This window comes from Delphinus delphis, chromosome 1, assembly GCF_949987515.2.
Source record: "Delphinus delphis chromosome 1, mDelDel1.2, whole genome shotgun sequence".
Taxonomy (NCBI): Eukaryota; Metazoa; Chordata; class Mammalia; order Artiodactyla; family Delphinidae; genus Delphinus; species Delphinus delphis.
Genome location: NC_082683.1, coordinates 37643830 through 37665216, shown reverse-complemented (window position 1 = coordinate 37665216; position 21387 = coordinate 37643830). Strand labels below are relative to the sequence as shown.

The 21387-nt window shown below is 39.4% G+C and overlaps 1 protein-coding gene across 5 annotated transcripts in view; it reads right to left on the bottom strand.

Annotated features, from left to right (window-relative positions):
* Positions 1-21387, bottom strand: part of MAST2 (microtubule associated serine/threonine kinase 2) — a 208701-nt gene that overhangs the window by 40607 nt on the left and 146707 nt on the right. For all 5 annotated transcript variants that reach the window (XM_060021430.1, XM_060021437.1, XM_060021460.1 and 2 more), the window contains exon 5: positions 18659-18750. In XM_060021430.1, coding sequence (XP_059877413.1) covers positions 18659-18750 — 92 coding nt within the window. The remainder of the gene's footprint in view (positions 1-18658; positions 18751-21387) is intronic.

The window sequence follows — 21387 nt, the reverse complement described above, 5'->3', positions numbered from 1 at the left end:
GTTTATTTTATTTTTGGCTGCATTGGGTCTTTGTTGCTGCGTGCAGGCTTTTCTCTAGTTGCAGTGAGCGGGGGCTCCTCTTCGTTGCGGTGCGCTGGCTTCTCATTGTGGTAGCTTCTCTTGTTGTGAAGCACGGGCTCTAGGCACGTGGGCTTCAGTAGTTGTGGCACGCAGGCTCAGTAGTTGTGGCTCACAGGCTCTAGAGTGCAGGCTCAGTAACTGTGGCTCATGGGCTTAGTTGCTCCGCGGCATGTGGGATCTTCCTGTACCAGGGCTCAAACCCGTGTCCCCTGCATTGGCAGGCGGATTCTTAACCACTGAGCCACCAGAGAAGTCCCTGCTTGCCTGTTTTTGAACCCCTGATGGCATTTACCAGAATTAAGGGCACCATATGGTACATCTTTATTCCAGTGTCAATGAAGTACTTATTAATTTATCAGTTACTAAGGTTTATACATTTGTTCGTTAGAACATTTTAGAGTTGGTTCACAATTCAACATCTTATATACCAAATACTGCCAACATCACAGAAAGAAAATGGCTTGCAAGTTATGGGGGTAGTTGCCAGACATAGTCCAAAACAGATCTCTGTGTACGTGATTGTAGTCTTTGGCAAAAAGCATCTTTGGTTCAGGGGTAAATAACAATGGATTCCTACCACCTGGAAGCTGATGAAATAATAAAGATTATAACAAGCATTCCTCCCAACTGGCCAGGCTCCAGTACACTTTCCAAAAAAGGTACTACTCTGACACTAACTGGGTGTACTGCAATTCCATTCTGACACCAACCACACAAAGCACAGACCCAACAGGTTTAGGGCAAAGTCTTTAACGAGACTGCCTCACTTCCTATACCAGCCATAAATCTTGGGAGGAGGGAGGTGCCTATACTTCTGACCCACTGACTATAAATTTGGAGGTTTCCTTGCCTTCCCCCAGCTGCAATAATTCACTAGAACAACTCACAGAACTCAGAAAGTATTATATTTACTATTACAAATTTAGTTTAGAGGATGTACACAGGTGAAGTCAGGGAAGGAATGCAGAACTCCTGTGTCCTCTCCTTGTGGAACCTGGGTACGTCCCCCTTCCAGCACATAAATGTGTTCACCAACCAGGAAGCTCTACTCAGAGCTTTGGTATCTACAGTTTTCAATGGAGTTTCACTACACAGGCATAATTGATTAAATCACGGGCTACACAATTGAACTCAATCTCCAGCTCCTTCCCCTCCCCATGAGGTTGGTCTGGACCAAAGTCCCAACTTTCTAATCATATGGTTGGTTTTCCTGATGACCAGCCACCATCCTGAAGCTATCTAGGGGGCTACCCTGAGTTACCTCATTGGCATAACAAAGACACTCTATCACTCAGGAAATTCCAAGGTTTTTAGAAGCTCCATGCCAGGAACCTGGGATAAAAAACTGTAGAAATTGTTTATTATACAGATGCTAAGGCCTAAAAAGTTTGTGCTACCTTACTGTGTTTTCTCTACTTCTCCAATATTCATTTTGCCAAACAGCCAAAAATTACTAATACGAAGATTGTGACAGAATAAAATCAATAATTTGAATTGGTCTTCTTTTGAGGGAAGATCAAGATATTAGACTGCTAACATTTGAAGAAAATATTTAAATTGACCCTTCTTACTGAATTACATTCACAGTTCTGGCTCCAGGAAAAAAAAAACACAACACGTCATTGAGAAGAACTTTTCCTTAAAAACAACCAGAAATGCCTCAACAGGACAAAAAATTGATGGAAAATCCAGCAGCCCAGAAAGCAGGCTTTTTCAACTTTACCAAACAGTTTAGCAGTTGGAAAAAATAGTCAAAGACAAGTAATCATCCATCCCAGCAAAACAAGTTATAATAAAACATATAAACAAACAACTGGGAGCTGTCACCTACAAACCGGCACTTGCCATCTACCTCTACAAGGATCAAATTAGCGGATGCAGCTGCTGACCATCAACACTCCCTGAAAGGAGTTCAGGGTGGAGATCAGGAATGAGGCACTCTGTGCTCTAGGGAAAACTGGCAGAACAGGTTTTCAGTTGGTTAGATATTTTCAGGAGAAGATTTTATGAACCCAATTCTTGCATCTACTCGTATCTAGAAAAGCACTAAAATCCTTCATGGTGACGTCTGCTCCTCGTAACTAACAGTAACCTTCACGAGACTAGCAGAAACCTTCTGCAAAAATATGTGCTTGATGGCATGTACTCACCCTTTAACAAAATCACATATACACTGACCTTCCCCCCACCTCTTTGGAGAAGTTTCTTGGAGCTATCTGAAATGCTGTCTCCAAGGCCATAGTCTTCATTTTGCCCCAAATAAAACTTAACTCACAACTCTCAGGTTGTGCATTTTTTTCAGCTGGGAGTTGACCCTGAACTAGTTGTTTCATTTATACAGTTTAGCTAGTTATAAAGTAATATAATTATATAGCAAGCACCTGTATAAATACCATCCAGGTTAACAATGCCATCTTCCGAAATCCCTCTACATAATCCTACCAGTCAAAACCCCTCCCCATCCTGACTAAAGGTAAACATTACCCTGACTTTTACGGCAATCATTTCCCTATAGCTTTACCAACTAAATATGCAGCTCTAAATACTTGAGTTTAGTTTTTCTCAATTTAAAAAACTGATATGTAGGGAATTCCCTACTGGTCCAGTGATTAGGCTCTGCACTTCCACTGCTGGGGGCCCGGGTTCAATCCCTGTTCGGGGAATTAAGATCCCACAAGCCACGTGGAGTGGCCAAAAAAAAAGAGATGAGTCACATATCATAAAATTCACCCTTTTAAAGTGCACAGTGTAGCAGTTTTAGTATATTCACAAAGCTGTGCAACCATCACCACTATCTACTTCCAGAACATTTTTTATCACTCAAAAAAGAAACTGTACCTGTTGATAGTCACTCCTGATTCTGCTCTCCCCCAAGACTCTGGCAACCACTAATCTACGTTCTGTTCCTATGGAATTGCCTACCCTGGACATTTCATAGAAATGGAATCATACAATATGTGACCTTTTGTGCTCTAGTCTATTTTTAAACTTTACTTAAGAAAATGCCGAACTGTTTTTGCAAAATGGATGTACCAATTTATAGTTCCACCAGTGATGCTTAAGAGTTCCCACTGTTTCATATACTTATCTATACTTTGTTCTGTCATTTTAATTTAAGCCATGTTTGACAGTAATATAATGGCATTTCATTGTGATTTTATTTTGCATTTCCATAATTACTAATGAGATTAAAGTATCTTTTCACATACTTATTGGCCATTTGGATTGCTTCTGTGAACTGCCTGCTCAAGTCCCTTGGCCATTTTTCAATCATACTATCTTTTTATTTTATTGATTTGCTGGAGTCCTTTAAATGTTCTGAATCCAAGCCCTTTGTCAATTTTAAGCGTCATAATTATCTTCTCTCAGTTTGTGGCTTGCCTTTTCATGGTACCTTTTGGTGACTAAAAATTCTAATGTATTCAAATGTATTACCTTTTTCCTTTATGTCCTTTACAAAAAATTCCCTTTATGTATTTCCAATTCCCTTTATGTCCTTTTAAAAAAATGAAGATGTTCTAACTGCATACCTTCTAAAAGTTTAGTGTTTTGGCCTTCACATTTAAATCTACAATTCACGTATATGAAATCGTCATGTGTATACTTTAAATATCTTACCATTTTATTTATCAATTATACCTTACTGAAGCTGAAAAAAAAAACTACAGTTCACCTAGAACTGATTTTTGTGAAGTAAGAGCTAATTCTTTCATATTCTGCATATGAACATCCAACTGTCCCAGTGTCACCTCTGTCATAAATCAAGTGTCCATATATGTATGGATTTGTTTCTGGGATCTTCTTTCTCCTTTCCCTAAATATATTCTTCTCTTCAATACTGCTTATTTAAGTTAAGGGTATCATCACTCATTAATCACCCAAACAGGAAATCTGGAGACAATCAGTTCTAATCCTTGCTGATTTGATCTCATAAATTTTCCCATATTCATATATTTTCTCCATTTCTAATACTTCCTTACATCTTGACAATGGCCAGGGCCTCTTAACTGGTCTTCTAAATGCCAGCATATCTTTACTTTTGTACTCCCAAGCACCCTGGACATACATTTAGTATAGCCTTTAACAAATTAGGTGAAACTTGACTGTCCCCTGTGGACACAGCTCTCCTTGCAGCTCTCTCAAGTAATGACTGTTTGCTTTCACACACCCCTTTGTATACCACTGGGCCGAAATATGGGGTAGGTATCCTGCTAGCTCCTCATGTTTTCTTCCAGGCACTCTCCAGCTCTACTTCTCTCTCCTGAAATCAAGACTAATATATTGATTGGCCCATACCAGTGTCTAAAAGGCAGTTCAAACTTAATATATTTAAGGGTTCCAAGGATCAGAGGTCCTGGAATCAAATGATTGGTTTTCGGGGGATGAGGTTTCTAGATGGCACAAGGTAGAAAGACTGGGTTAGTGCTTGGAGAGCAGGAAGAATGAAACTAAAGTTATAGAGACAGGGTCTAAAGTATAGGTATTGGGCATATGTGACCAAGGAAGTACGGAGGAGAAGCTCACTGGAAGACAGGAGCTCAAAGAACTGAAAGTCCTAAGAACTGAAAAGATCCTCAACATAAGTGTACTGAAACTATCAAGAATAACAGAGGAGTTAGAACTGAAGAGTAATAGTGAATCAAGAACTAAGATATTTACAGCTGCAATGATGGGTAGTGTGTGATATAATTTAATGGCATAAGATTCAAAGTATTAGGGCATTAGGAAGAAGAGAGGGAGAATAATGAAAAGACAAGGCCCAATGGTAGGAGGTCATGGGAGCAGTAAGAGCTAACACTTCAGAGGGCTGCAGACAGTCAGTGTTCTAACCCTTCCCTTTTCCCCAGGATTTCACTAGAACAAGATTGATGGACTATGAATTCCAGAAGGTACATTGGAAGAGTTTCAAGAGTCAGAGAGGGATGAGAAAAAGGGTCAGAGCAGGGAATGTTCAGAGATTTATAGCAGCTAGGAGTATAGGAGACAGAAGGGGCAAATACCTGGGGGTTCCTGTGGTGACTGACAGGGATAAGGGATAATGAAATTAGCCCTAGTGGATTCAAGACTGATAAGAGGTGAGGAGGCTACAAGTGTTAGGGAGTAAAGAGGAGTGGATTACTGGGGACTGCTCTTGACCCTGGATGATAGGGGCTGAAGACTTAAGGAAGACACACTTTTAGTCCCATTACACTAGTTTAAAATCAGATGATATGTAACAAACATCACATAAACATGCATGCCCACTGACCTGTTAATCTTATTCTGAAAATATGACTCAGCAAGTTCACGCCTACATATAATTTTTAGACAGTCTTTATAGATATATACAAAAAGAACATAAGGAAGGATGTTTGTTGCAACATTGACCATAAACAGTGAAAAATTGAAAACAATCTAAATGTCTGTGCTAGTTACCAATTTAATACCTCTCAACTCCAAATTCATCCTTTAATACCTGCTCTGCCACAGAGGAGAGAATTCCTTTAGGTACTTCCTTTATAGTGAACATAATATTAAACTTTCCCAGTAGAGGGTGCTGGAGGGACACTGTAGAAGGAAGAGGCTCTGGGTGCAGTCCCAGCAACTGCGCCTTCAGTCAGTAGTGTGGCTCAGTAGTGTGGCAGTGAGGACAGGCAGGGGTGCTCTGACCTAGTCACATGCTCGCAACCTGGCATCGCTGACCTGACCTGGCAATCACCTTTCAAAAGCCCTCCCTGCAAGGACACTGTATGCCCCAGGCATGCCCACACTAGTGCCCTGACTCCCTCTGTTTGCCTGGTCCACTCCCTGCACCCCAGGGTTTGTCTTCCATGTTGTTCCTGAGGGATATAATATGCACTATGCCTCCCACTCTCTGTGCAGGCCTGGATACTGGCTGCCATGCTAGTGCTCCGGAGGGCTGCTTTGCTGATTGCTCAGCGGCTATGGACCAGCTCTGGCCTTTTATTGTCATAGTTTATAATTCTATTCAACTTCACCTGTTTAAATCATTGTGTGGTTTCTGTCTCCTGATTAGGCCCAGACTAATATAATGTCCATCAATAAAAAAATTAATATGTAATTTTGTATGGTTATATAATGGAATACTCTATAGGCAATAAAAATAAATTAACTTTCCATGTATGGTCTGGCACGTTAGGGGTTTAGAGGTTGCTGCTTCATCCTAACAAGTAAAAAGCTGAACAAATCAAACAAACAACTCTTCTCTTCTGTCAGAGAAGTGAAGTCCCAGGGCAAACCACTGCCCCTAAAATGAGAGAGAGACAGGCCAGATACAGAGTATCACAACTTAACACAGCAGAAACCCCTATTGGTTCCTCCCCGGGAACCAGTGCCAAGGTAGGAAAACCTGAACTGTAATTGATGAGCTGCTAGAGGCTCAGTGTGCATAACTTTGAGAGTTAAAAACTCCCAGGGGATGCAGTCACAGAGGGGTCCCCATACTATTTTGAGTTTTACCTACAAGAGTCCTACCAGGTTCTCACAGTGAAGATCTGAGAAAAATCCCCTCGAGCTTCCAGCAGGGCAAGGGGTAAAGGAACCATTTCAAAATAGGCCAGAGCATTCTGTTCTTCTTACCAAGGTTTGTTCACAGGAGAAACTATTTTTACCAGAGCTTAGCCTTCTGAGGTTTGATCAGAGCCTAACCTACCTGGGAGAGGGGAAATATCTAACTCCAGCACCCTCCAGCCATATCCTATCTAAGGATGGGAGAGAACTAAGAAGCACTGGTGAAGTTCACAGTTTAAGGGCACAGGCTCACCAAAAGACTGAGGACTACAGAACACTTCTCCTCTCCCGACACCTTACTATTACATTACTAAAGGCCTATTTATAGTGATTCCTTTTACAACAGGTTTGCTTTTCAACCAAAAATTACAAGGCACTCTAAAAGGCAAAAAACACAGTCTGAAGAGACTGAACAAGCATCAGAACCAGAGTCAGATATGATAGGAATGTGGGAATTATCAGAACAAGAATTTTTTTTAAACTATGATTAATATGCTAAGGGCTTTAAAAATAAGGGGGAAGTTTATAGCAATACAAGCCCACCTTAAGAAGCAGGAAACATCTCAAATAAACAACCTAACCTTGCACCTCAAGCAATTAGAGAAAGAAGAACAAAAAAACCCCAAAGCTAGCAGAAGGAAAGAAATCATAAAAATCAGATCAGAAATAAATGAAAAAGAAATGAAGGAAACAATAGCAAAGATCAGTAAAACTAAAAGCTGGTTCTTTGAGAAGATAAACAAAATAGATAAACCACTAGCCAGACTCATCAAGAAAAAAAGGGAGAAGACCCAAATCAATAGAATTAGAAATGAAAAAGGAGAGGTAACAACTGACACTGCAGAAATAAAAAAGATCATGAGAGATTACTACAAGCAACTCTATGCCAATAAAATGGACAACCTGGAAGAAATGGACAAATTCTTAGAAATGCACAACCTGCCAAGACTGAATCAGGAAGATAGAAAATATGAACAGACCAATCACAAGCACTGAAATTGAAACGGTGATTAAAAATCTTCCAACAAACAAAAGCCCAGGACCAGATGGCTTCACAGGCGAATTCTATCAAACATTTAGAGAAGAGCTAACACCTATCCTTCTCAAACTCTTCCAAAATATAGCAGAGGGAGGAACACTCCCTAACTCCTTCTACGAGGCCACCATCACCTTGATACCAAAACCAGACAAGGATGTCACAAAGAAAGAAAACTACAGGCCAATATCACTGATGAACATAGATGCAAAAATCCTCAACAAAATACTAGCAAACAGAATCCAACAGCACATTAAAAGGATCATACACCACGATCAAGTGGGGTTTATTCCAGGAATGCAAGGATTCTTCAATATACGCAAATCTATCAATGTGATACACCATATTAACAAATTGAAGGAGAAAAACCATATGATCATCTCAATAGATGCAGAGAAAGCTTTTGACAAAATTCAACACCCATTTATGATAAAAACCCTGCAGAAAGTAGGCATAGAGGGAACTTTCCTCAACATAATAAAGGCCATATATGACACGCCCAGAGCAAACATCATCCTCAATGGTGAAAAACTGAAAGCATTTCCACTAAGATCAGGAACAAGACAAGGTTGCCCACTCTCACCACTCTTATTCAACATAGTTTTGGAAGTTTTAGCCACAGCAATCAGAGAAGAAAAGGAAATAAAAGGAATCCAAATCGGAAAAGAAGAAGTAAAGCTGTCACTGTTTGCAGATGACATAATACTATACATAGAGAATCCTCAAGATGCCACCAGAAAACTACTAGAGCTAATCAATGAATTTGGTAAAGTGGCAGGATACAAAATTAATACACAGAAATCTCTGGCATTCCTATATACTAATGATGAAAAATCTGAAAGTGAAATCAAGAAAACACTCCCATTTACCATTGCAACAAAAAGAATAAAATATCTAGGAATAAACCTACCTAAGGAGACAAAAGACCTGTATGCAGAAAATTATAAGACACTGATGAAAGAAATTAAAGATGATACAAATAGATGGAGAGATATACCATGTTCTTGGATTGTAAGAATCAACATTGTGAAAATGACTCTACTACCCAAAGCAATCTATAGATTCAATGCAATCCCTAGCAAACTACCACTGGCATTTTTCACAGAACTAGAACAAAAAATTTCGCAATTTGTATGGAAACACAAAAGACCCCGAATAGCCAAAGCAATCTTGAGAACGAAAAAAGGAGCTGGAGGAATCAGGCTCCCTGACTTCAGACTATACTACAAAGCTACAGTAATCAAGACAGTATGGTACTGGCACAAAAACAGAAAGATAGATCAATGGAACAGGATAGAAAGCCCAGAGATAAACCCACGCACATATGGACACCTTATCTTTTTTTTTTTTTTTTTTGCAGTACACGGGCCTCTCACTGTTGTGGCCTCTCCCGTTGCGGAGCAACAGGCTCCGTACGCACAGGCTCAGTGTCCACGGCTCACGGGCCCAGCCGCTCCGCGGCATGTGGGATCTTCCTGGACCGGGGCACGAACCCGTGTCCCCTGCATCGGCAGGCGGACTCTCAACCACTGTGTCACCAGGGAAGCCCTGGACACCTTATCTTTGATAAAGGTGGCAGGAATGTACAGTGGAGAAAGGACAGCCTCTTCAATAAATGGTGCTGGGAAAACTGGACAGGTACATGTAGAAGTATGAAATTAGATCACTCCCTAACACCATACACAAAAGTAAGCTCAAAATGGATTAAAGACCTAAATGTAAGGCCAGAAACTATCAAACTCTTAGAGGAAAACATAGGCAGAACACTCTATGACATAAATCACAGCAAGATCCTTTCTGACCCACCTCCTAGAGTAATGGAAATAAAAACAAAAATAAACAAATGAGACCTAATGAAACTTCAAAGCTTTTGCACAGCAAAGGAAACCATAAACAAGACCAAAAGACAACCCTCAGAATGGGAGAAAATATTTGCAAATGAAGCAACCGACAAAGGATTAATCTCCAAAATTTACAAGCAGCTCATGCAGCTCAATAACAAAAAAACAAACAACCCAATCCAAAAATGGGCAGAAGACCTAAATAGACATTTCTCCAAAGAAGATATACAGACTGCGAACAAACACATGAAAGAATGCTCAACATCATTAATCATTAGAGAAATGCAAATCAAAACAACAATGAGATATCATCTCACACCAGTCAGAATGGCCATCATCAAAAAATCTAGAAACAATAAATGCTGGAGAGGGTGTGGAGAAAAGGGAACACTCTTGCACTGCTGGTGGGAATGTGAATTGGTTCAGCCACTATGGAGAACAGTATGGAGGTTCCTTAAAAAACTACAAATAGGACTACCATATGACCCAGCAATCCCACTACTGGGCATATACCCTGAGAAAACCAAAATTCAAAAAGAGTCATGTACCAAAATGTTCATTGCAGCTCTATTTACAATAGCCCGGAGATGGAAACAACCTAAGTGCCCATCATCGGATGAATGGATAAAGATGTGGCACATATATACAATGGAATATTACTCAGCCATAAAAAGAAATGAAATTGAGCTATTTGTAATGAGGTGGATAGACCTAGAGTCTGTCATACAGAGTGAAGTAAGTCAGAAAGAAAAAGACAAATACCGTATGCTAACACAGATATAAGGAATTTAAGAAAAAAAAATGTCACGAAGAACCTAGGGATAAGGCAGGAATAAAGACGCCGACCTACTAGAGAACAGACTTGAGGTTATGGGGAGGGGGAAGGGTGAGCTGTGACAGGGCGAGAGAGAGTCATGGACATATACACACTAACAAACGTAGTAAGGTAGATAGCTAGTGGGAAGCAGCCGCATGGCACAGGGATATTGGCTCGGTGCTTTGTGACAGCCTGGAGGGGTGGGATAGGGAGTGTGGGAGGGAGGGAGATGCAAGAGGGAAGACATATGGGAACATATGTATATGTATAACTGATTCACTTTGTTATAAAGCAGAAACTAACACACCATTGTAAAGCAATTATACCCCAATAAAGATGTTTAAAAAAATAAATTTGGCATTCTAATATAAAAAAACTATGATTAATATGCTAAGGGCTTTATAAATAAATAAATAAGTTTATTTGTTTTTGGCTGCGTTGGGTCTTCATTGCTACATGCAGGCTTTCTCTAGTTGTGGCGAGCGCGGGCTGCTCTTCGTTGCAGTGAGTGGGGGCTACTCTTTGTTGTGGTGCATGTGCTGCTTCTCATTGCGGTGGCTTCTCTTGTTGCAAAGCACGGGCTCTAGGTGTGCAGGCTTCAGTAGCTGTGGCACATGGGCTCAGCAGTTGTGGCTCGTGGGCTCTAGAGCTCAAGCTCAGTAGTTGTGACGCATGGGCTTAGTTGCTCCACGGCATGTGGGATCTTTCCAGACAAGGGATCAAACTCATGTTCCCTACATTGGCAGGTGGATTCTTAACCACTGTGCCACCAGGGAAGTCCTTATGCTAAGGGCTTTAATGGAAAAAGTAGACAACAAGAAGGACACATGTATAATATAATCAGAGAGATGGAAATTCTAAGAAAGAATCAGAAATGCTAGATGTCAAAAACACTGTAACAGAATTAAGAATGCCTTTGAAAGGCTCATTAGTGGAACTGACACAGTTGAAAAGAATCTCTGACCCTGAGGATATGATACTAGAAACTTCCAATACTGAAAAGCAAAGAGAAAAAAAAAAAAAAGACTGAAATTAATAGAACAGAATATCCAAGAACTGTGGGACAACTACAAAAGGTGTAAGACTTGTGTAATGGAAATACCAGAGAAGAAACAGAAGAAATATTTGAAACAATAATGACTGAGAATTTCCCCAAATTAATGTCAGACACCAAACCACAGATCCAGGAAACTCAGAGAACACAAAGCAGGATTAAATGCCAAGAAAACTACACCTAGGCACATCATATTCAAACTTTGGAAAAATCAAAGATAATGAAAAAATCTTGAAAGAGACCAGAGGGTAAAAACATCTTACCTATAGAGGAGCAAAAGATTAGAATTATATCCTTCTTCTCAGACATCATGCAAACAAGAGAGTTGATAGGAAAAATACTCTACCAACCTAAAATTCTGTGCCCTGCAGTACTATCCTTCAAAAGTGAAGGAGAAACTAAGACTTTTTCAGACAATCAAAAATTGAGGGAATTTGTTGCCAGTAGACCTGCCTTACAAGGAATGTTGAAAGTTCTAAGGGAATTCCCTGAGGGTCCAGTGGTTAGGACTTGGCACTTTCATTGCCGAGGCCTGGGTTCAATCCCTGGTCAGGGAACTAAGATCCTGAAAGCTCCAGGGCATGGCCAAAAAAAAGTTCTAAGAGAAGTAAAATGATATAGGTCAGAAACTTGGATCTATATAAAGGAATAGCATTAGAGAAGGAGTAAGTGAAGGTAAAATTAAAAATTTGATCTTTTATATTCTTCATTGATTTAACAGATAACAGTTTGTTCAAAATAATAATAGCAGGGCTTCCCTGGTGGCGCTGTGGTTGAGAGTCCGCCTGCCGATGCAGGGGACGCTGGTTCGTGCCCCGGTCCGGGAAGATCCCACATGCCGCGGAGCGGCTGGGCCCGTGAGCCATGGCCGCTGAGGCTGCGCGTCCGGAGCCTGTGCTCCGCGACGGGAGAGGCCACAACAGTGAGAGGCCCGCGTACCGCAAAAAAAAAAAAATAATAATAATAATAATAGCAAAAATGTATTCAATTATGTATTCTTATGTATTTATATGCTTATGGATAAGTGAAAAGAATGCCTTCAGTGATACAAAGGATTGGGGGGAGGAATTAGGATTATTTTGTTATTATAAGGAATTTACACCACCTGTGAAGCAGTATAATGTTTTTTAAAGTGGATTTGGATCAGTTGTAAATGTATATTGCAAACTCTAAAACAAACACACAAAGGTAAGGAAAATACAGCTGATATGCTAACAAGGAGAGAGTATGGAATCATCTAAAATGCTCCATTAAGACCACAAAAGAGTAGAAGACAAAAATAGGAACAATAGGAACAAAGACCACAGGCAACCAATGGAAAACAGTAGCAAATATGGTAGATACTAATCTAACTACATCAATAATCACCTTAAATATCTATGGTCTAAATTAGAAGACAGAGATTGTCACATAAATTTAAAACAAAAGCAAAAACAAGACCCAACTAAGTGTAGTTTACAAGGAAGTCATTTAAAATATAAAGACACATGTAAATTAAAAGCACATGGATAGAAAAAGAGATATCATCCTAACACTAATCAAAAGAATGTGGAAGTAGGTACATTAATTTCAGACAGCAGACTTCAGAGGAATAAAAGTTACTGAGATAAAGAGGGGCATCATATAATGATAGAGGGGTCAGTATTCCAAGACATCATAATAATCCTTAATGTGTATGCGCCTAACAACAGAGCTTCAAAATACATTAGGCAAAAAACTGTTAGAGCTGCAAGGAGAAATAGATGAACCCACAACTACAGTTGGAGACTTCAACATTCCTCTATCCAAAACTGAAAAATACAGCAGGTAGAAAATCAGTAAGGAGAGAGTTGAAGTCTATGGCATCATCAATCAACTAAATATAATTGACACCTATAGACTACTTCATCCAGTAACAGTGGAATACACATTCTTCTCAATCTCACATGGAACTTTCAACAATACAGACCACATTCTGGGCCATAAGACACACCTTAACAAATTTAAGAGAAAAGAATTCATACGCCTGCTTTCAGATCACAATGAAATTGAACTAGTAATCAGTAACAGAAAGACAACTGGGAAAACCCCAAAATACTCGGAGATTAAACAACACAGTTCAAAATAACATATGGGTCAAAAAAAAATAACATATGGGTCAAAGAAGAAATCTCAACAGAAATTTTAAAATATTTTTAACTAAATGAAAATGCAACTTATCAAAATTTGTGGAATGGGCAATATAGGAGTGGGGGAGTGGGAGAAGGAGATATAAACTATTGGGTGTAAGACATACTACAAGGGGGACTTCCTTGTCAGTCCAGTGGTTAAGACTCTGTGCTTCCGCTGCAGGGAGCACAGGTTCGATCCCTGGTTGGGGAACTAAGATCCTGCATAGCCAAAAAAAAAAAAAAAAGATAAGCTACAAGGATGTATTGTACACCTTGGGAATATAGACAATATTTTATAGTAACTGTAAATGGAGTGTAACTTTTAAAAATTGAAAATTAAGGAAGATCTAAGATTAATCATCTAAGCCTTCACCTTAAGAAACCAGAAAAAGAGCAAATTAAATCTAACATAAGCAGATGAAAAGAAATAACCAATAGTAGAGCAGAAATCAATAAAATTGAAAACAGGAAATCAATAGAGAAAATCAACAAAACCAAAAGCTGGTTCTTTGAAAAGATCAACAAAATGGACATGCCTCTAGCCAGGCTAACTAAGGGAAAAAAAAGAGAGAAGACACACGTCACTAGCATCAGAACAGATGCTGTATCACTACAGATTCCATGGGCATTAAAAGGATAATAAAGGAATATTATGAACAACTCTATGCCCACAAATTTGATACCCAGGTTAAATACATCAATTATTTTAAGACAAAATCTGCCAAATCTCACATAAGAAGAAACAGACAATCTGAATAGGCTTATATCTATTAAAGAAATTTAATCAATAATGAATAATCTTCCAAAACAGAAAGCACCAGGCCCAGATGGGTTCTCTTGTGAATTCTACCAAACATTCGAAAAGAAATTATACCAACTATCCAGAATCTCTTCCAGAAGACAGAAGTGGAGGGAACACTTCCTAACTTATTCTATGAGGCCATTATCCTAACACCAAAACCAGGCAAAGACATTATAAGAAAAGAAAACTACAGACCAGTATCTCTCATGAACATGGATACAAAATCCTTAACAAAATATTAGCAAATCCAATCCAACAATAAAAGGAATTATACACCATAACTAAGTAGGATTTAATCCCAGGTATGCAAGGCTGGTTCAACATTTGGAAATCAATTAATGTAATCTATCATATCAACAGCTGAAGAAGCAAAATCAAATGATCATATCAACAGATGCAGAAAAAGCATTTGACAAAATCCAAAACACATTAAAGAAAAAAAAAACTTTCAATAAATTAGGAACAGAAGGGAAGTTCCTCAATTTGATAAAGAACATCTACAAAAAAACTACAGCTAATATCATATTTAATGGTGAGAAACTTTAAGCTTTCCTGCCAAAATCAGGAAAACGGAATGTTTTCCATTACCATTGTTTTCCAACATCATACTGGAAGTTCCAGCTAATGCAACAAGATAAGAAAAGAAATTAAAAGATATACAGATTGGGAAGGAAGGAGGTACAAACTGTCTTTGTTTGCAGATGACATGATGGCCTATGTAGAAAATCTGAAAAAAAAAAAAATCAACGAAAATCCTCTGAAACTCTTCAGTGATTATATCAAAGTTGTAGGATTCAAGGTTAATGTACAGAAGTCAACACTTTATACCATCAATGAACAAGTGGAATTTGAAATTAAAAACATTACCAATCACATTAGCATCCCCAAAATGAAATACTTAGGTATAAATCTAACAAATTATATATGTACAAGATCTACATGAGGAAAACTTCAAAACTCTGATGAAAGATATCAAAGAACTACATAAATGGAGAGAGATTCCACGTTCATGGATAGGAAGACTCAATACTGTCAAGATATCAGTTCTTCCCACTCGATCTATAGATTTGATGCAATCCCAAATCAAAATCTCAACAGATTATTCTGTGGATGGACAAACTGATTCTAAAGTTCATATGCAGAGGCAAAAGATCCAGAATAGCCAACTCAATACTGAAGAAGAAAACAGAGTTGTAAGACTGTTATTACCCAACTCAAGACTTACTATAAAGCTACAGTAATCAAAACTGTGTATTAGAGAAAGAACAAATAGATTAATGGCACAGAACAGAAACAGAATAGAGAGCCAGAAACAGACCCACATCAGTTAAATATACTTAACTGATGTTTGACAAAGGAGCAAAAGTAATACAATAGAAAAAAGACAATCCTTCCAATAGTGCTACAACGACTGTATAGCCACAAGAAAAAAAAGAATAGACACAGACCTTCATAAAAATTATCTCAAAATGGACCACAGACCTAATCATGAAACACAAAACTATAAAACTCCTAGAATATAACATAGGACTAAGCCTTGATGACCTTCGGCAGGACAATGACATTTCAGATGCAATACCAGATGCACAATCTATGAAAGAAATAATTGATAAGTTGGTCTACATTAAAATGAAAAACTTCTGCTCTGCAAAAGAGAATGAGAAAACAAGCCACAGGCTAGGGGAAATACTTGCAAGAGACATCTGATAAAGGACTGTTATCCAAAAATACACAAAAAACCACTTAAAACTCAACAATAAGAAAACAAACAACCTGATTAAAAAACAAGCAAAAGATCTGGACACTTCATCAGCGAAGATATACAGATGGGAAGTAAGCATATAGAAAGATGTTCAATACCATATGTCACTAGGGATATGCAAATGGAAACAGTAAGATACCACTGCAAAACTGTTAGAATGGCCAAATTATAAAACACTGACAACACCAAAAGTTGGAAAGTATGTGGAGCAAGAGAAACTCTCATTTGTTACTGGTGGGAATGCCAAAATAGTTCAGCCGTTTTGGAAGACAATTTGGCAGTTTCTTATAAAACTACCCTTAACCATACAATCCAGTAATCACCCTCCTTGGTATTTAATCAAATGAATTGAAAATTTATGTCCACATAAAAACTTGCACACAGATGTTTATAGTAGCTTTATTCATAACTGCCAAAACTTGGAAGTCACCAAGATGTGCTTCAGTAGGTCAGTGAGTAAGTAAACTGCTATATCCAGACAATGGAATATTATTCAGCACTAAAAAGAAATGAACTATCAAGCCATGATAAGACATGAAGGAAAGTTATATATATATTATTAAGTGAAATAAGCCAATCTGAAAAGGCTACATACTGTATGATTCTAACTATATGACATTTTGGAAAAGGCAAAACTACGGAGACAGTGAAAAGACTAGTGGATGTCAGGTGTTGGGGGAGGGACTGATGAACAGACAGGACATAGGGGATTTTTAGGGCAGTAAAACTACTCTGTATGATACTACAATGACACATACATGTCATAATACATTTGTCAAAACCCATATAATGTACACCAAGAGTGAATCCTAATGTAAGCTATGGGTTCTGGGTAATAATGATGTGTCAATGTAGGTTCATCAGTTGTAACAAATGTGCCACTCTGGTGCTGGATACTGATAGTGGGGAGGTTGTACATGTGTGGGGACAGGTATATGGGAACTCTGTACTCTCTTCTCAATTTTGCCGTGAATCTAAAACTGCTCTAAAAAACAGTTTATTAATTAAAAGAAAAAAACAATAAACTAGGAAGGTTCCATTTCCAGAATGGCTAAGTAAGTGCCTACTGAATTGACCTTACTGTAGTTATAATCTAATTATATATAGTAAACATTTAATATTGAACTGAACTGTATGGAATAAATGAACCTACTTTCAAATCAACAGGCCCCATATTATTCAACATATTCCAGACTTTAAAGTGAAAATAAAGAGTCTTAGAATACCCTGTGGACCCAAATATCAGGATGTATAAGATTTTAGAATTAATCTGATTTGAAGTTTGATCTGTATGGAACAATTAACGCTGCCTTTCTCAACATCTGGTTAAGTAGAGAGTCTACAGCCATGAATTTGCCTTTTAAATCAATTCTTCCTCCCTGTATCTGAGGACTGACTAGATTTGCTGCATTAATTTAAGGAGAGATGATGATGATGATAGCTAACATTTATGGAGTACTAAGCATGTTATACGTATTAACACAAGGCTAGAGTCCACAGACCCAGGCAGGCTGAAAAAGCCAGATGATTTTCTCAATCAAAGCCCCTTGAGTAGGGAAGCTTTAGTCCTAAACTCTGTCAGGAATCTAAATAGCATCTCAGAGAGAAGCTGCAAGTAGTAATTACTACCTAGCACTCACATTACAGTTGAGAAACTATGTTCAAGGTCTAGACATGCTAAATTAATTTCTATATGATAAAAAGGCCAATTCAGATATATGCTGAGTTTTTACAAAATTCATGACTAGAATTCACTATCTGAGCTAACACCTAACCCAGTCAATTCTGAGGGAAAGTACCTAAGCACAATGAGAGCTTTGCTTTAAAAGCCAAGGGCAGCAATGGCTTCCTATGGGTCCAAGCCTGCTCTATTTCCATTACCTCCAGGTCTGGAACTTCCACGGTAAACAGAATAGCAGTGAACAGTGTTGCAGAGCAACAACTCCTTCAACAAAGCTGAGTTCCCTGGTCTGGCTCCCCTGGGATTTAAGAATACACGTCTAGACCAAAATACATGAGGTCTTCTGCCTCATAATTCTTATATATTCCTTAGTCAGAGGCAAGTAAATCAGTCCTTACACTGCCTGGAAGAGCCCATAATTCAGATGGAGCAAAGTCTGAATGCATGAGATCACTGATTTCACATATTGGAATTGAAGCAAATGTCAACATGAAACCAACAGTCCTCTCACTTTTGCTGACGCCTGTTGTAACAGAGGGAAAGTTGTTAGGAGTCCCATAAGGCAGAAAACCGTCTCTGTGAGCCCTAATTCTTGGGCATGATAGGACAAAATGTTAATGGAGCCCTCATCACATGGCCCCAGATGACTGGAGCCATAATACACTCTCAACACACCAGAACAGAGGTGGTAGACCCAGGATATGTACAAGACCAAAAGGACAGTTGACGGGTCAAGGCAAGAAATAACTAAGAGTCAAAAACAGACTGAACACATTCTCCCATGCCCATGAGCTCTGTATGCTTCAGTCAGCCACATGAAGTGACAACGTAGTACGTTGAGCCTCACAAAGTGAGAAGCAGGAAAGAAACTGGGCATCTGTGACCACTCTTTTATTCCACCTTTCTTAATCTTCAAGCACTCACCTGTGTGGCCATGGAGTGGTGAGTGTGGCCGTGGTAGTGTAGGTGATGTGCTAGAGGTCACAATCAAACTCTTGCGGTTACTTGTCCGACAACTGCAATGAAAACACAAATGTCAGTTGTAACAGGGTTGCATCATGGGCCCAGAGAACTTGAATGGCTATCGAGGAAAAAAAGAGTGATATCATTCCATGAGCTGAGCAGTATAATACTTAAACTGAACTGGCTCAGCAATTACTGTTTGCACAGTGAGATTTCATAATTCACTGTGTTCCATCTTGGAATAACTTTTGTCACTGTCTTGACTTTTATCTTGTATTGCCACTGCACTTTTCCAAAGTGTAAGTTTTGCTTCCTAAGCAAACACCCAAGGAGCTCCTTAAACGTAAAAACCATGTCTTAAATGGTATCTAATGAAGAATGACCACTGCAAATTTGATTCAGAAAACAAAAAACATGAGCCATAAATATTCTCATATCTCACAAAAATTAATGTTCTTGCCATAAAAATAAAACTATTAACTTAATCTATAAAACTTATCTTTTAAAAACTGCTTAATCAATGGATTAAGTAATATTCTCATTTCACTATAAATTTCAGAACAGGCCTGTGTTCCTTCTACAAAGTTGGCTTTCCTTTACACGTTAATAGCTGAGGCTTTTTCTTGAGGCTGGAGAAAGCCAAATCATGATGAAAGGCCATTTCATGCTGTACCTGCTATTGAAAAGTGTGTATAAATTTATTTGAAAGTCAGCCCATCTTTCTTTTTAAAAAATATTTATTTATTTGGCTGTATCAGGTCTTAGTTGCAGCATGCGGGATCTAGTTCCCTGACCACGGATTGAACCTGGGCCCCCTGAATTGGGAGTGCATTCTTAGCCACTGGACCAACAGGGAAGTCCCCAGCCCATCTTTTAAAGGCATTAAAGAAGCCTGTCATTTATATTCATCCAAACAAATATTTACTGAACACCTACTATGCACCAGGCACCATTCTAGGTGTTAGGGAAGTAGTAGGGAACAAGAGGAGTTATCTGTCCTCAAACTGGAGTGAAAAGTGCTATGAAGAAAGAGAGAGAGAATGTTCAAGAAATAGCAAAGAAGTCAAGTAGGTGGCAGGAAGGGAGAATGACAGGAAAAGAAGTAGGTTATAGAAACTGTGGGTATAGGCCACGGCCAGACTTTGTAGGGCTGGTAGACTACTGCAAAGAAACACTGGAAATGTGATAAGGAACCACTGGAAGGACTGTGATCAATCTCAAGAGATTATGATTAGAAATGATAAGCAACTTTCCCTAAGGTACCAGGAGGACTAATCTAATCATGTCTCACACCCCCTCCTTACCCCCGTTACACTCAAATGCCCAAGACTTCTATCTCTAATTTGACATAGTCTCTACTCCTTGATCCTTAAAAAAGCTTACCCTCTGTCTCCCTGAACTCAGTCTGTCATCAGCAAACTCTATATCCTTAACTTCTTTTCTCAACATGCAGTTTAAATTCTAGCTCTAACTGAAACTTTGCTATCCCCCAGGACACCACAGTCCTGGTGAAATCCCAATCCTTTTTTTTTTTGCAGTACGTGGGCCTCTCACCGTTGTGGCTTCTCCAGCTGCGGAGCACAGGCTCCGGACGCGCAGGCCCAGCAGCCACGGCCCACGGGCCCAGCCGCTCCGCGGCACATGGGATCCTCCCAGACCAGGGCACAAACCCATGTCCCCTGCATCGGCAGGAGGACTCTCAACCACTGTGCCACCAGGGAAGCCCCTCCAATCCTTTTAAACCCAACTTTCCATCTATTTTGCAACTGTACTCGGGCAGCTAAAGGTGAATGAAGAAAAATCCAAAATCATGCTGGCTGGTGTTTCTTTATGTTTATGATGATAAATATCAAGTGGGTCCATACTACATCTACCTAGGCAATGTGCTCTCTCTCCAAGACAACTAATTCAGAAATTCTCCCCAAACCTCTAGCACTCCTTCCCCAAATCTTACCCTCATCTGCTGATTTTGCTTTTTATTCAACTAGGGGCAAAAACTATCAACACAAAAAGAAGTACTACATATTTCTGCTACAAAAATCCATTAGCCTGGGATTTCCCTGGTGGCGCAATGGTTAAGAATCTGCCTGCCAGCGCAGGGGACACAGGTTTGATCCCTGGTCCAAGAAGATCCCACATGCCGTGGAGCAACTAAGCAGGTGCGTCACAACTATTGAGCCTGCGCTCTAGAGCCCACGAGCCACAACTACTGAAGTTCGCGCGCCTAGAGCCCGTGCTCCACAACAAGAGAAGCCACCGCAATGAGAAGCCCGCACACTGCTATGAAGAGTAGCCCCCGCTCGCCGCAACTAGAGAAAGCCTGTGCGCAGCAAAGAAGACCCAACACAGCCAAAAAATATAAAAGTAGCCATTAAAAATCTATTATCCTAAATCTTTGTCCATATACTGTACTTTCCCATCTGTAACAGCAGAAGGAAAGACCATGTTCCTACCAAAGTCAACTCCCCCAACTCCCCATTCAAGAAGTCTGTATCTGCACTGTCCTCCTATGCCATGAATTTCTACTTCCTACTGGATCACTCTCATCATCATAAAAATATGCTGTCATTTCTCATATCTCAAGAAAATAAGAAAAAACCTTTCATAGACCTCTTCCAACGTGCCTGTTTCTTTGCTCCCCTGTTTGGGAAAAATCCCATGCAGGGATTCTGTATTTGTATCTTCATACC